We start from the raw sequence: 12,916 nt of genomic DNA on the forward strand, positions 1-12,916 counted from the left end.
CCTCAATACAGTGCAAGCTCTACCAACTCTAGGTCCACGCCTATAGTCTGCTCTACACTGCCAAATGATACTAATATCATTAAAGTGCTCTAAAAGCCTAAACTAAGCTATTGCATACTCCTAAATATTTATAGGAAGCAAAAGCTATACCTTCGTCCGTCGTTAGCCCTTTGATGTCGATGCCTCCAGAACTTGGGCACAACTCCGCTACGACTACCGAATGCCTCGCCGACCTTCGGACCAAGCCTAAGAAGACTAGAACAGCTCCAAAAGGACTAGAATGGAAAGGAGAACTCGGAATTGGCAAATGAAAGTGAAGCCTTGGCCTTCTATTTATAGACAACGATCGGAACTTCCGATCCTTGATCGGAATGTCCGAACCTCGATCGGAACGTCCGATCCTACCATCGGAGTTTCCGAAGATCCTGATCTGCCACGTGTCAAAATATCACTTGTTGACTCCGGATAGGGGTGATCGGAGCTTCCGGTCCTGATCGGAGCTTCCGATCTTGCCACATGTCATGCCTGACGTAATATCGATCGGAGCTTCCGATCCTGTTCGGAACTTTCGATCCTGATCGGTGCTTCCGAACTCACCTTCGGAACTTCCGAACTTTACCCAAGTAATTATGATTAATCCCTCAATTACTGATTTTGGTTACGGGCTACTACAATGATCTTGCCAGACTGGACCAAAATCCATAACACATGCCCGAAGCATGTCCTCCAATGTACAAATAGTACGCTCTGTCTTCCCATCTGTCTCCGGGTGATAGGCCGTACTCAGAATGAGACTTGTGCCCATGGCACGCTGAACGCTCCCCCAGAATCTAGAAGTAAACCTGGGGTCTCGATCGCTGACAATGCTCACCGGCACTCCATGAAGTCGAACGATCTCCTGAATGTACAATCGAGCCATCCGCTCAACACTGTACTCTCGGATATATGGAATGAAATGAGCTGACTTGGTGAGTCGGTCCACCAAAACCCAGATAACATCACAATTCCTTGAGGATACCGGAAAATGGGTCACAAAATCCATCGTGATAAGCTCCCATTTCCACTCAGGAATAGGTAGACTGTGAAGCAAACCTCCAGGTCGTCGGTGCTCTGCCTTGACCTGCTGACAAACCAAACACTTTGAAACATACTGATACACACTGCGTTTCATCCCTTTCCACCAAAAGCGAGTACGCAGATCCTTGTACATCTTGTTGCTACCCGGATGAATACTCAACTTAGTGCGATGTGCTTGAGACAAAATCTCATCCCGCAGATCATCGTCTTCCGGAATCATAAACCGACCCGACAAACACAGAAAATCATCTGACTGATAGTAAAATCCAGAAGTACTACCCTCGTTGGCTATACGAGCCAAACACTGGGTCTTTGAATCAGAAATCTGAGCATCCCGAATCCATGACTACAAAGCCGGATCAGATAATATCGCAAACATCTGGATACTCTGCAATCTGCATTCCTTTCTTGTGCCTGAAGGTATACCCGGAAGAACAACAATCTTCAATCGTGCTCGACATCTAACAAGTCTGCAGTTCGGATAATCGCACCTTGCGACTTAAGGCATCAACGGTGAGATTAGCAGCTCCCAGATGATACTTATTCTCGCAATCATAATCTTTCAGAAAGTCCATCCAACGTCTCTGCCTCATGTTCAACTCTTCCTGAGTGAACAAATACTTGAGACTCTTGTGGTCAGTGAAGATCTCAAACCTCTAGCCATACAGATAATGATGCCAGATCTTCAAGGCAAACACAATAGCCGCCAACTCTAAATCATGCACTGGATAATTATCCTCGTGAACCTTCAATTGTCTAAAAGCATATGCAATCACATGTCCATTTTGAGTCAAAACACAACCTAGCCCCTGAAGAGAAGCATCTATGTAAACCACATACCCTCTAGATCCTGACGGTAATGCCAAAACTGGCGCATAAGTCAACCGTCGTCGAAGCTCACAAAAAATCTCCTTACACTCCGAGGACCACTCAAAATCGACATCCTTGCAGGTAAGATGCATCATTGGTCGAGCTAACTGAGAGAAAATCGCAATGAAGCGACGATAATAACCTGCTAGACCCAAAAAACTGCGGATATCTGCTACCATCGTCGGCATCGACCAATTCAGCACAGCCTCAATCTTACTCGGATCGACAGAAATCCCCTCCCTGGATATAATATGGCCAAGAAAAATAACTCGATCCATCCAGAACTCACACTTACTAAATGTGGAGAAAAGCTGATTATCTCAAAGAGTCTGTAATACCGACCACAAGTGAGTAACATGCTCCTTCGTATTACTCAAATACACCAGAATGTCGTCAATGAAGATCACGACAAACTTGTCCAAAAATTCCCTGAAGACCCGGTTCATCAGATCCATAAATATAGCTGGTGCATTAGTCAATCTGAATGACATTACTAGAAATTCGTAATGCCCATAACGAGTAAGAAAGGCAGTCTTGGCTATATCTTTATCTCGGACTCTCATCTGATGATATCCAGATCTCAAATCAATCTTGGAGTAGACCGAAGTACCCTGTAACTGATCAAACAAGTCATCAATACGAGGCAAAGGATACTTGTTCTTCATGGTAACTCGGTTCAACTGCCGTTAGTCAATGCACAACCGCATAGACCCATCCCTCTTCTTTACAAAGAGAACATGAGCTCCCCAAGGAGATACACTAGGATGAATGTACCCCTTGTCCAAAAGATCCTGCAATTGATTTTTCAATTCTCGCATCTCTGACAGAGCCAGACGATACGACGCTCGAGAAATAGGCAAAGTACCCGGCATCAACTCTATGCCAAACTCGATTTCCCTAGCAAGAGGAAAACATGGAATCTCATCTGGAAATACATCTGGGAATTCATCCACAACTGGAATACTATCTAAACAGACACTCTCAGCGGATAAATAAACTTCATAGATGGCATCGGAGATCGCGCTCCCTCACCATAGAAAAACCAACTATCACCCCCAACTGGATGAAAGTGTACCAACCTCTGATAACAGTCCACTGAAGCTCGATAGGTAGTCAATACATCAATCCCAAGAATGCAATAAAAATCTTCCATCGATAGAACCATGAGATTCGATACCATAATGTTCCCTTCAAACTCTAAAGGGCAACTCATCACTAGACGCTTAGCCAGCGCAGATAAACCAATCGAAGTAGAAACAAAAATCACTACGTCTAGTGCAATGCATGGTAACTGATTATTCTTAACAAATCGGGCATAAATGAAGGAATGATATGCACCAGTGTCAATATGTACAAGAGCAGGTATGCCATATAATAGAAATTTACCTGCGATGACCCTCTCATTCTCCTCCATCGCCTGATCATGTCTCAGAGTAAACACCTGAGTAAACGCCCGTGGCCTCAAATGAGAACCTCCAGCAGACTGTCCCTGCGATCTCTGCTGGACTGTAGTCTGAGAACCCTATCCTGACTTTACTCTTTCAATAATACTTGTATTCTTAACCAAGTTGTCTTTGGCACAATGGTTAAGTACCCATTGAGAAATGGGGAGGTTAGGGCTTCAATTCTCATGGATGTGAATTGAATCCCAATTTTCTAACACTGACCAGTGTACTCCTAGGTGGCGTCGATGTGGGTTCTGTAGGCGGTCTCTGCATGGCCTATCCGTGGGTGACCTCCGAGGGGAGATCCGGGTATTGTGACCAAACTCCGAGCTTCATCTTGGGGCGTGATGTGGGGCCCACCTACATAAAAATCCATCCAATAGACCAGGTACACTTGGCCGGAGTAAGAAGTGCTCACGGCCTAACACGAGCCTTATAAATAAAATAAATGGGACTCCGGACAATCATGAGTCTAAACTATATGGGATCTAACTCCTTACCGGTATGAGTATAAACTATCTGGGATATTTAATAAATAATGAAATATAAGAACTTGGTCCTCAATAAATACTATTGGGGGCCAAATCTTTTAACCAAGTTGCCTTTGGCACAATGGTTAAGTACCCATTGAGAAATGGGGAGGTTAGGGGTTCAATTCTCATGGATGTGAATTGAATCCCAATTTTCTAACACTAACCAGTGTACTCCTAGGTGGCATCGATGTGGGTTCTGTAAGCGGTCTCTGCGTGGCCTATCCTTGGGTGACCTCCGATGGGAGATCCGGGTACAGTGACCAAACTCCGAGCTTCGTCCCGAGGCATGCTGTGGGGCCCACCTACATAAAAACCCATCCAATCGACCAGGTACACATGGCCGGAGTAAGAAGTGCTCGCGGCCCAACACGAGCCTTATAAATAAAATAAATGGGACTCCGGACCATCATGAGTCTAAACTATATGGGATCTAACTCCTTATCGGTATGAGTATAAACTATCTGGGATATTTATTAAATAATGAAATATAAGAACTTGGTCCTCAATAAATACTATTGGGGGCCAAATCTTGAAACCAAGTTGCCTTTGGCACAATGGTTAAGTACCCATTGAAAAATGGGGAGGTTAGGGGTTCAATTCTCATGGATGTGAATTGAATCCAATTTTCTAACACTGACCAGTGTACTCCTAGGTGGCGTCGATGTGGGTTCTGTAGCTGGTCTTTGCGTGGCCTATCCGTGGGTGACCTCCGAGGGGAGATCCGGGTACAGTGACCAAACTCCGAGCTTCGTCCCGGGGCATGCTGTGGGGCCCATGTACATAAAAACCCATTCAATCGACCAGGTACACTTGGCCGGAGTAAGAAGTGCTCACGGCCCAACACGGGCCTTATAAATAAAATAAATGGGACTCCGGACCATCATGAGTCTAAACAATATGCGATCTAACTCCTTACCGGTATAAGTATAAACTATCTTGGATATTTAATAAATAATGAAATATAAGAACTTGGTCCTCAATAAATACTATTGGGGGCCAAAATCTTTTCTAACCAAGTTGCCTTTGACACAATGGTCAAGTACCCATTGAGAAATGGGGAGGTTTGGGGTTCAATTCTCATGGATGTGAATTGAATCCCAATTTTCTAACACTGAACAGTTTACTCCAAGGTGGCATCGATATGGGTTCTGTAGGCGGTCTCTGCGTGGCCTATCCGTGGGTGACCTCCGAGGGGAGATCCGGGTACAGTGACCAAACTCCGAGCTTCGTCCTGGGGCATGATGGGGGGCCCACCTACATAAAAACCCATCCAATCGACCAGGTAGACTTGGCTGGAGTAAGAAGTGCTCGCGGCCCAACACGAGCCTTATAAATAAAATAAATGGGACTCCGAACCATCATGAGTCTAAACTATATGAGATCTTACTCCTTACCAGTATGAGTATAAACTATATGGGATATTTAATAATTAATAAAATTTAAGAACGTGGTCCTCAATAAATACTATTGGGGGCCAAATCTTTTAACCAAGTTGCCTTTGGCACAATTGTTAAGTACCCATTGAGAAATGGGGAGGTTAGGGGTTCAATTCTCATGGATGTGAATTGAATCCCAATTTTCTAACACTGACTAGTGTACTCCTAGGTGGCATCGATGTGGGTTCTGTAGGCGGTCTCTGCATGGCCCATCCGTGGGTGACCTCCGGGGGGAGATCCGGGTACAGTGACCAATCTCCGAGCTTTGTCCCAGGGCATGCTGTGGGGCGCACCTACATAAAAACCCATCCAATCGACCAGGTATACTTGGCCGGAGTAAGAAGTGCTCGCGGCTCAACAGGAGCCTTATAAATAAAATAAATGGGACTCCGGACCATCATGAGTCTAAACTATATGGGATCTAACTCCTTACCGATATGAGTATAAACTATCTGGGATATTTAATAAATAATGAAATATAAGAACTTGGTCCTCAATAAATACTATTGGGGGCCAAATCTTTTAACCAAGTTTTCTTTGGCACAATTGTTAAGTACCCATTGAGAAATGAGGAGGTTAGGGGTTCAATTCTCATGAATGTGAATTGAATCCCAATTTTCTAACACTGACCAGTGTACTCCTAGGTGGCGTCGAAGTGGCTTCTGTAGGCGGTCTCTGCGTGGCCTATCCGTTGGTGACCTCCGAGGGGAGATTCGGGTACAGTGACCAAACTCCGAGCTTCATCCCGGGGCGTGCTGTGGGGCCCAACTACATAAAACCCATCCAATCGACCAGGTACACTTGGCCGAAGTAAGAAGTGCTCGCGGCCCAACACAAGCCTTATAAATAAAATAAATGGGACTCCGGACCATCATGAGTCTAAACTATATGGGATCTAACTCACCGGTATGAGTATAAACTATCTGGATATTTAATAAATAATGAAATATAAGAACTTGGTCCTAAATAAATACTATTGGGGCCAAATCTTTTAACCAAGTTGCCTTTGGCACAATGGTTAAGTACCCATTGAGAAATGGGGAGGTTAGGGGTTCAATTCTCATGGATGTGAATTGAATCCCAATTTTCTAACACTGACCAGTGTATTCCTAGGTGGCGTTGATGTGGGTTCTGTAGGCGGTCTCTGCATGGCCTATCCACGGGTGACTTCTGAGGGGAGATCCGAGTACAGTGACCAAACTCCGAGCTTCGTCCCGGGGCATGCTGTGGGGCCCACCTACATAAAAACCCATCCAATCGACCAGGTACACTTGGCCGAAGTAATAGTGCTCGCGGCCCAACACGAGCCTTATAAATAAAATAAATGGGGCTCAGGACCATCATGAGTCTAAACTATATGGGATCTAACTCCTTACCGGTATGAGTATAAACTATCTAGGATATTTAATAAATAAAGAAATATAAGAACTTGGTCCTCAATAAATACTATTGAGGGCCAAATCTTTTAACCAAGTTGCCTTTGGCACAATGGTTAAGTACCCATTGAGAAATGGGGAGGTTAGGGGTTCAATTCTCATGGATGTGAATTGAATTCTAATTTTCTAACACTGACTAGTGTACTCCTAAGTGGCATCGATGTGGGTTCTGCAGGCGGTCTCTACGTGTCCTATCCGTGGGTGACCTCCTAGGGGAGATCCGGGTACAGTGACCAAACTCCGAGCTTCGTCCCGGGGCGTGCTGTGTGGCCCACCTACATAAAAACCCATCCAATCGACCAGGTACACTTGGCTGGAGTAAGAAGTGCTCGCGGCCCAACACGAGCCTTATAAATAAAATAAATGGGACTCCGCACCATCATGAGTCTAAACTATATGGGATCTAAATCCTTACCGATAAGAGTATAAAATATCTGGGATATTTAATAAATAATGAAATATAAGAACTTGGTCCTCAATAAATACTATTAGGGGCCAAATCTTTTAACCAAGTTGCCTTTGGCACAATGGTTAAGTACCCATTGAGAAATGGAGAGGTTAGGTGTTCAGTTCTCATGGATGTGAATTGAATCCCAATTTTCTAACACTAACCAGTGTACTCCTAGATGGCGTCGATGTGGGTTCTGTAGGCAGTCTCTACATGGCCTATCCGTGGGTGACCTCCGAGGGGAGATCCGGGTACAGTGACCAAACTCCGAGCTTCGTCCCGGGGCGTTCCGTGGGGCCCACCTACATGAAAACCCATCCAATCAACCAGGTACACTTGGCCGGAGTAAGAAGTGCTCGCGGCCCAACACAAGCCTTATAAATAAAATAAATGGGACTCCGGACCATCATGAGTCTAAACTATATGGGATCTAACTCCTTACCGATATGAGTATAAACTATCTGGGATATTTAATAAATAAGGAAATATAAGAACTTGGTCCTTAATAAATACTATTGGGGGCCATGCCGCCGCCGGTTCCCGGCCGTCCGACCACCCCACCAGACTCGCCTCGTCACGGCGACCCTACAGTCCAAATTTCAGGCCAATTGGACGTCATTTGGCCGCCAAATCAGCTCCCGAAATGCCCCAAATCACGGGTCCGATGGCTGCTCCGATCTGCTCCGTTTCAGGCAATGGCCACCCTGGGTCAGTGTCGTCTTCATCTTCCCTTTCATTTCCGACCATTGTCCAGCCTTTTACTTCTCAGATTACCGAGTTTTCAGCTCCTAACCAGACGCTGCCATTGTTCACCGCGAGCTAGATCTCCTTTATTCCATTTCAGGCGAGCTCAGGCCATGGATTTCCGTCGTGGCTCATCCATTTTTCAATTCCTTTCTGCCGCAGCCTCCTCTGATCCCTACCGGTATTTTCCACCCTCCAATTGCTGGTTTCTCACCGCTGGTGGTAAACGCCCAAATTCAAGTGTCTTCACCGAGTTCCGCACCGATTCCAGCAATTTGCACCCCTCCGCCGCCCGAGTCTGCACATTTGGACCCCAATTTCGTGTTCTCCACATCCTCACCGTCCGTCGGGGGTTCGCCGTCCGCTGACTCGCGAGTTTACTTGGGCGAGTCAATCGGCCGCACTCAGTGGGTCAACCCAGAAGTCCAACCCATGGTCAATGCAGTCAAAATTGTTGACTATGGAGTCAAAATTGGAGAAGTTGACCTTCAAATGGTTGACTTGGACTCTCAAGTCAGAATTGTTGACCATCTGGTCAACTCTAGCTCCAAAATTGCTGATTTAGTCCCTGTTTCATTTCGGGATGATTTAGCTCCTCCATCTCCTCGAGCTTCGAGGAAGAGCTTTGCTGATGTGATCAATTCGATGGAGGATCTTCCGGAGGCAATTTTTCGGGATGGAAAACCGGGTATTCGATTCCCAGATGAGGTAATTTCTTCCCTCATTGAGACTTTTAAGTTTGCGCTTGTGGGGAAAATTATGGGTAATCGGTCTACTGCCCCCAACAGTTTGATTTTATCTGCTTTCTTGAAATTGGGACTTAAGACCTCGTTTAATCTGAAATTCCTTCATAGGGGTTATTTGGTCATTACTCTTTTTTGTGAAGGGTATTATGCTCGTCTTTGGACGAAGGGAGGGGTTTTGTGGGAGCTGTCGGGATCCGCTTTTGTAAGTGGACCCCCGAGTTCAAATTTGAGGCAGAATCGCCCATTGCTCCGGTCTGTGTTAGATTCCCAAAGCTTCCTTTGCTCTTGTATAACAAGAAAAGTCTGTATGCTCTGGCCAAGATTTTGAGAAACCCTATCAAATTGCATGAGCATACGGCTGAGATATCGAGAGGGGCTTTTACCCGTGTTTGTGTGGAGCTCAATGTTCTCGAGGAGAGAATCAAGAATGTGTGGGTGGGTTGGGTTGAGCATACCCAAGAGATTGAGGTTGTGTATGAGAGGGTGCCTTCCTACTGCACTGATTGCAAGATGTTGGGGCACTCAAATTCTGTGTGCTATTCCCATGGGAAAAATCCTAGGCCTCAACGTCCGAGACCAGCTATTGGGAAGGGCAAGAATGTGGTAGAGGGTTCTGCGCTGCATCCTCTGGAGGAGTGCACCTCTGTGACACCAGAAGGCCCTGAGCCTTTTGTCACGGGGCCAAGCAATTGGGCCATTAAGAGGAGAAGACGCCAACCTCAGCGTCGGCAGCCTGTCATGGTTGACCAGCGCACCAAGAATGCTTTTGAGGTGCTGGAGTCTTTGCCAGAGGAGCCCGATCTTTGTCGATCGGTGTTGAGGACTGTGGACCCGGATGAAAGTCTGGATCCGAGCCCGGATCTCCATGTGGAGAGAGATAGTGCTCCTGTTCCTCAGTCAGTCCATTTTCCCAAGTCAGTCCAGATTACCCCGTTAGTCCATATTCCCCAGTCAGTCCATAGTACCCCATCAGTCCAAATTCCCCAAGCAGTCCGTAGTCCCCAGTCTGCCCATATTTTCGAGGCTGGGTTTGACATTTGTCCAGGTTTTCCTTGGGATCAGCGAGTTGAGGAGGTAGAGGATCCCTCTTTTGTGGTTTGTGCGGAGGATCTGGGACCTCCGCATGGAGTCCAGGTTTCTGCTCCTGTGGAAACTACTGTTTTTATTTAGAATCATAGCAGTCACTCAATTCCTTTGAATCCTAGGACTTCTGGGGAGAATTCCTCCTTGTTCATTGAGGGGCTCATTTCTTAGCAGGGCCGTCTTTGTCAGGAATTTGGCCCGATGACTGAGGACGTCAGTGAGGATGATTCAGGATCATTTTATGGTACTGAATCGTGTGATGGGAGAGAGCTTGGGAGGGAAGATGTGGACAATGATTTGTCCAACCTGTCCTCCAAGAGAACGCTTCGCTCGGATACGAAGCGTCTACAGACTCGCCATGAGTCTCGAAAGAAGACGGGGCCTTACCCTGTCCATTCCAAATGAATTGTCTCATATGGAACATCAGGGGACTCAGGAGTTCTGAGTCCCAAGAGAGGCTTCATGCCTTGGTGAAGGAGAAGCGTATTAAGATTTTGGCCATTTTGGAGCCGATGATTGCTCTTGATCAGCATTATATGACGCATCGCCTCGGTTTTCAGAGAGTTTTGTCGAATCTCTCTAGTCATATCTGGGTATTCATGTCTGAGGATGTGAAGGCTGAGTGTGTTTTTTATCACACTCAATTCATTCATCTCCGTGTGTCGGCCCCCTTTCTATCGGTTGATGTCTTTTGTTCTTTTGTCTATGCCAAGTGTGATTACATTGGACGGCGCAACTTGTGGGCTTCTTTGTTGCAGGTTAAGCCTGATAGTGGTCCTTGGCTTGTTGGGGGATTTTAATGTCGTGAGGGATGCCTCCGAGTGTCTTGGCTCGTCTGGTGGGAGGCAACTCCCTATGGATGAGTTAAACAGTTTTGTATTGGAGTCCGCCCTGGTTGACGCTGGTTTTGAGGGCTCTTCGTTCACTTGGACGAATAAGACCATTTGGAACCGTCTGGATAGGGTTTTTGTCTCTGTGGATTGGGGTGATCATTTCAACTCTATTAGGGTTGAACACCTTGGCCGCACTGTCTCGGACCATTGCCCCCTTTTGGTATCTGCCCCTGTTTTCGCTCGGGGACCGAGTTCTTTTCGGTTCCAGAGTATGTGGATTTGTCACCCTGGGTTCCTTCAGACCGTCAGGCTGAATTGGAACATTCCATGTCATCTGCAGGGGATGCCCAAGCTTTTTGCGAAGCTAAAACATCTGAAGGGCCACCTTAAGTGGTGGAACCGGGATGTTTTTGGGAACATTTGTGATAAGATCGCTGAGGAGGAGAAGTCTGTCAGACTTGGTGAGACGGCCTATGAAGCGGACCCCTCGGAGCACCGCTGGACTCTTTTGTCCAAGTGCAACGAGGATCTGTCTAGGGTCACTGCCATGGAGACGGATTTCTGGAAGCAGAAAGCCGCTTGCAATTGGCTTGAGGATGGGGAGAGGAACACGAAGCTCTTTCATAACATGGTCAAGAAGAAGCGGGTGACCAACAAGATCTTTCGCATTTGGGAGGATGGGACCTGCCTTACCTCCACGGCCCTGATCCAGTAGTCCAAGGCTGCCTACTTCCAGCGCCTCCTCACCGGGGATCCTTCTGTCCTGGATATCCCAGATTTTTCTGGTTTTTCCCCGGTGATCTCGGAGGCGGAGAACTTCTGCATCTCGACAACCCCCTCTTTGGAGGAGGTCGCTCGATTGTCTTTTCCATCTCTAGGGATAGTGTGGCAGGCCCTGATAGGTACTCCTCGGCCTTCTTTCAGCACTGATGGGATTTTGTGCAGCAGGACGTCATGGACGCTGTCCTTGAATTTTTCCAGGGTTCCCCTTTGCCCCAGGGCTTCACTGCCACCACGATCACTTTGGTTCCCAAAGTCGAGGGTGCTCATGCTTGGACGGATTTCCGTCCCATCAGCCTGTGTAATGTCACGAATAAGATCATCTCGAAGCTTTTGTACTCTCGGCTGAAGTCAGTGGTTGGGGGTCTTATTTCTCATAGTCAGAGTGGATTTGTGCCGGGTCGGATGATCTCTGATAATATCCTTCTCGCCCAGGAGCTCACTCACAGTCTTAATCTCCCTACCTGTGGTGGAAACGTCATCCTGAAGTTGGACATGGCTAGGGCCTATGACAGAGTCTAATGGTCTTTTCTCCTGGATGTCCTTAGGCAGTTCGGATTCTCCGAGCAGGTTGTGAGGATGGTGAGGGCTTGCATTTCTTTCTGCAAGTTCTCGGTCAATGTCAATGGTACTCCCGCTGGTTTCTTTGGCTCTACGAGGGGTTTGAGACAGGGGGATCCTTTGTCCCCCCTTCTCTTCATTCTTGCGGCGGAGTACCTGTCTCGCGGTCTAGATCTGTAGTGACCCTTACCTGAATTACCTACTAAACAGAACTTAGGCATGCAATTAATTTAATAAACAGATATCAGAATAAAATGCGCGGAAACATTACTAAAATTACAATCCCAAGGCAAGGAATCTGTAAATATCCAAATAGATTATACAACCAAATCGAAAGCTGTATCAACCCAAAACAATAGAAATAAACCTAGACGAAGCTTCAGCTGGTCAACCACTGCCTAGCCCCTCTTGGAACCACCCACCTCGTCCAATCGCAAACCTGCCCCATGGAATAGGGTGTCCAGAAACACAGAGTATGAGACGTGAGCATAAAACGCTCAGTACGAGAGTATGAGTATACATGCATGCAAAGTGAACTCCCTATAAACTCGAGGTCAAGGATCAGATAACAGAGACAGACCGGGCCCTGGTATGTAGCACACTGTGCCGTCGCTTTAGGAGGTGGCTCCCATACCATAATACAAGTGGATATGCCGGACCCAAATCGATGGAAGTCCAACCACTAACAGGATAGGAAAAAACCCTACTAACAGACATCTCGAAGGAGATAGCTTAGTATGCAAATGAATGCAGCATAAATCAATGACATATAACCATGCAGTCACATAATACATGCATACTCAGTCAGGATATCTCGAACAGTACTTTCGTACCTCAAATCAGTGCAAGCTCTACCAACTCTAGGTCCATGCCTATAGTCTGCTCTACACTGCCAAATGATACTACTATCATTATAGCGCTCTA

The 12,916-nt window shown here is 46.5% G+C and overlaps 1 protein-coding gene across 1 annotated transcript; it reads left to right on the plus strand.

The window, feature by feature from the left end:
* The first annotated feature begins 10,219 nt into the window (after positions 1–10,219).
* On the plus strand, positions 10,220–11,366 carry LOC140871148 (uncharacterized). The gene is made up of 2 exons (XM_073273586.1): positions 10,220–10,440; positions 10,577–11,366. The coding sequence occupies exons 1-2, from the start codon at positions 10,220–10,222 to the stop codon at positions 11,364–11,366; spliced, it is 1,011 nt and encodes a 336-aa protein (XP_073129687.1).
* Positions 11,367–12,916: the final 1,550 nt, after the last annotated feature.

The sequence above is a fragment of the Henckelia pumila genome, unplaced genomic scaffold (assembly GCF_033568475.1).
Source record: "Henckelia pumila isolate YLH828 unplaced genomic scaffold, ASM3356847v2 CTG_41:::fragment_1, whole genome shotgun sequence".
Taxonomy (NCBI): Eukaryota; Viridiplantae; Streptophyta; class Magnoliopsida; order Lamiales; family Gesneriaceae; genus Henckelia; species Henckelia pumila.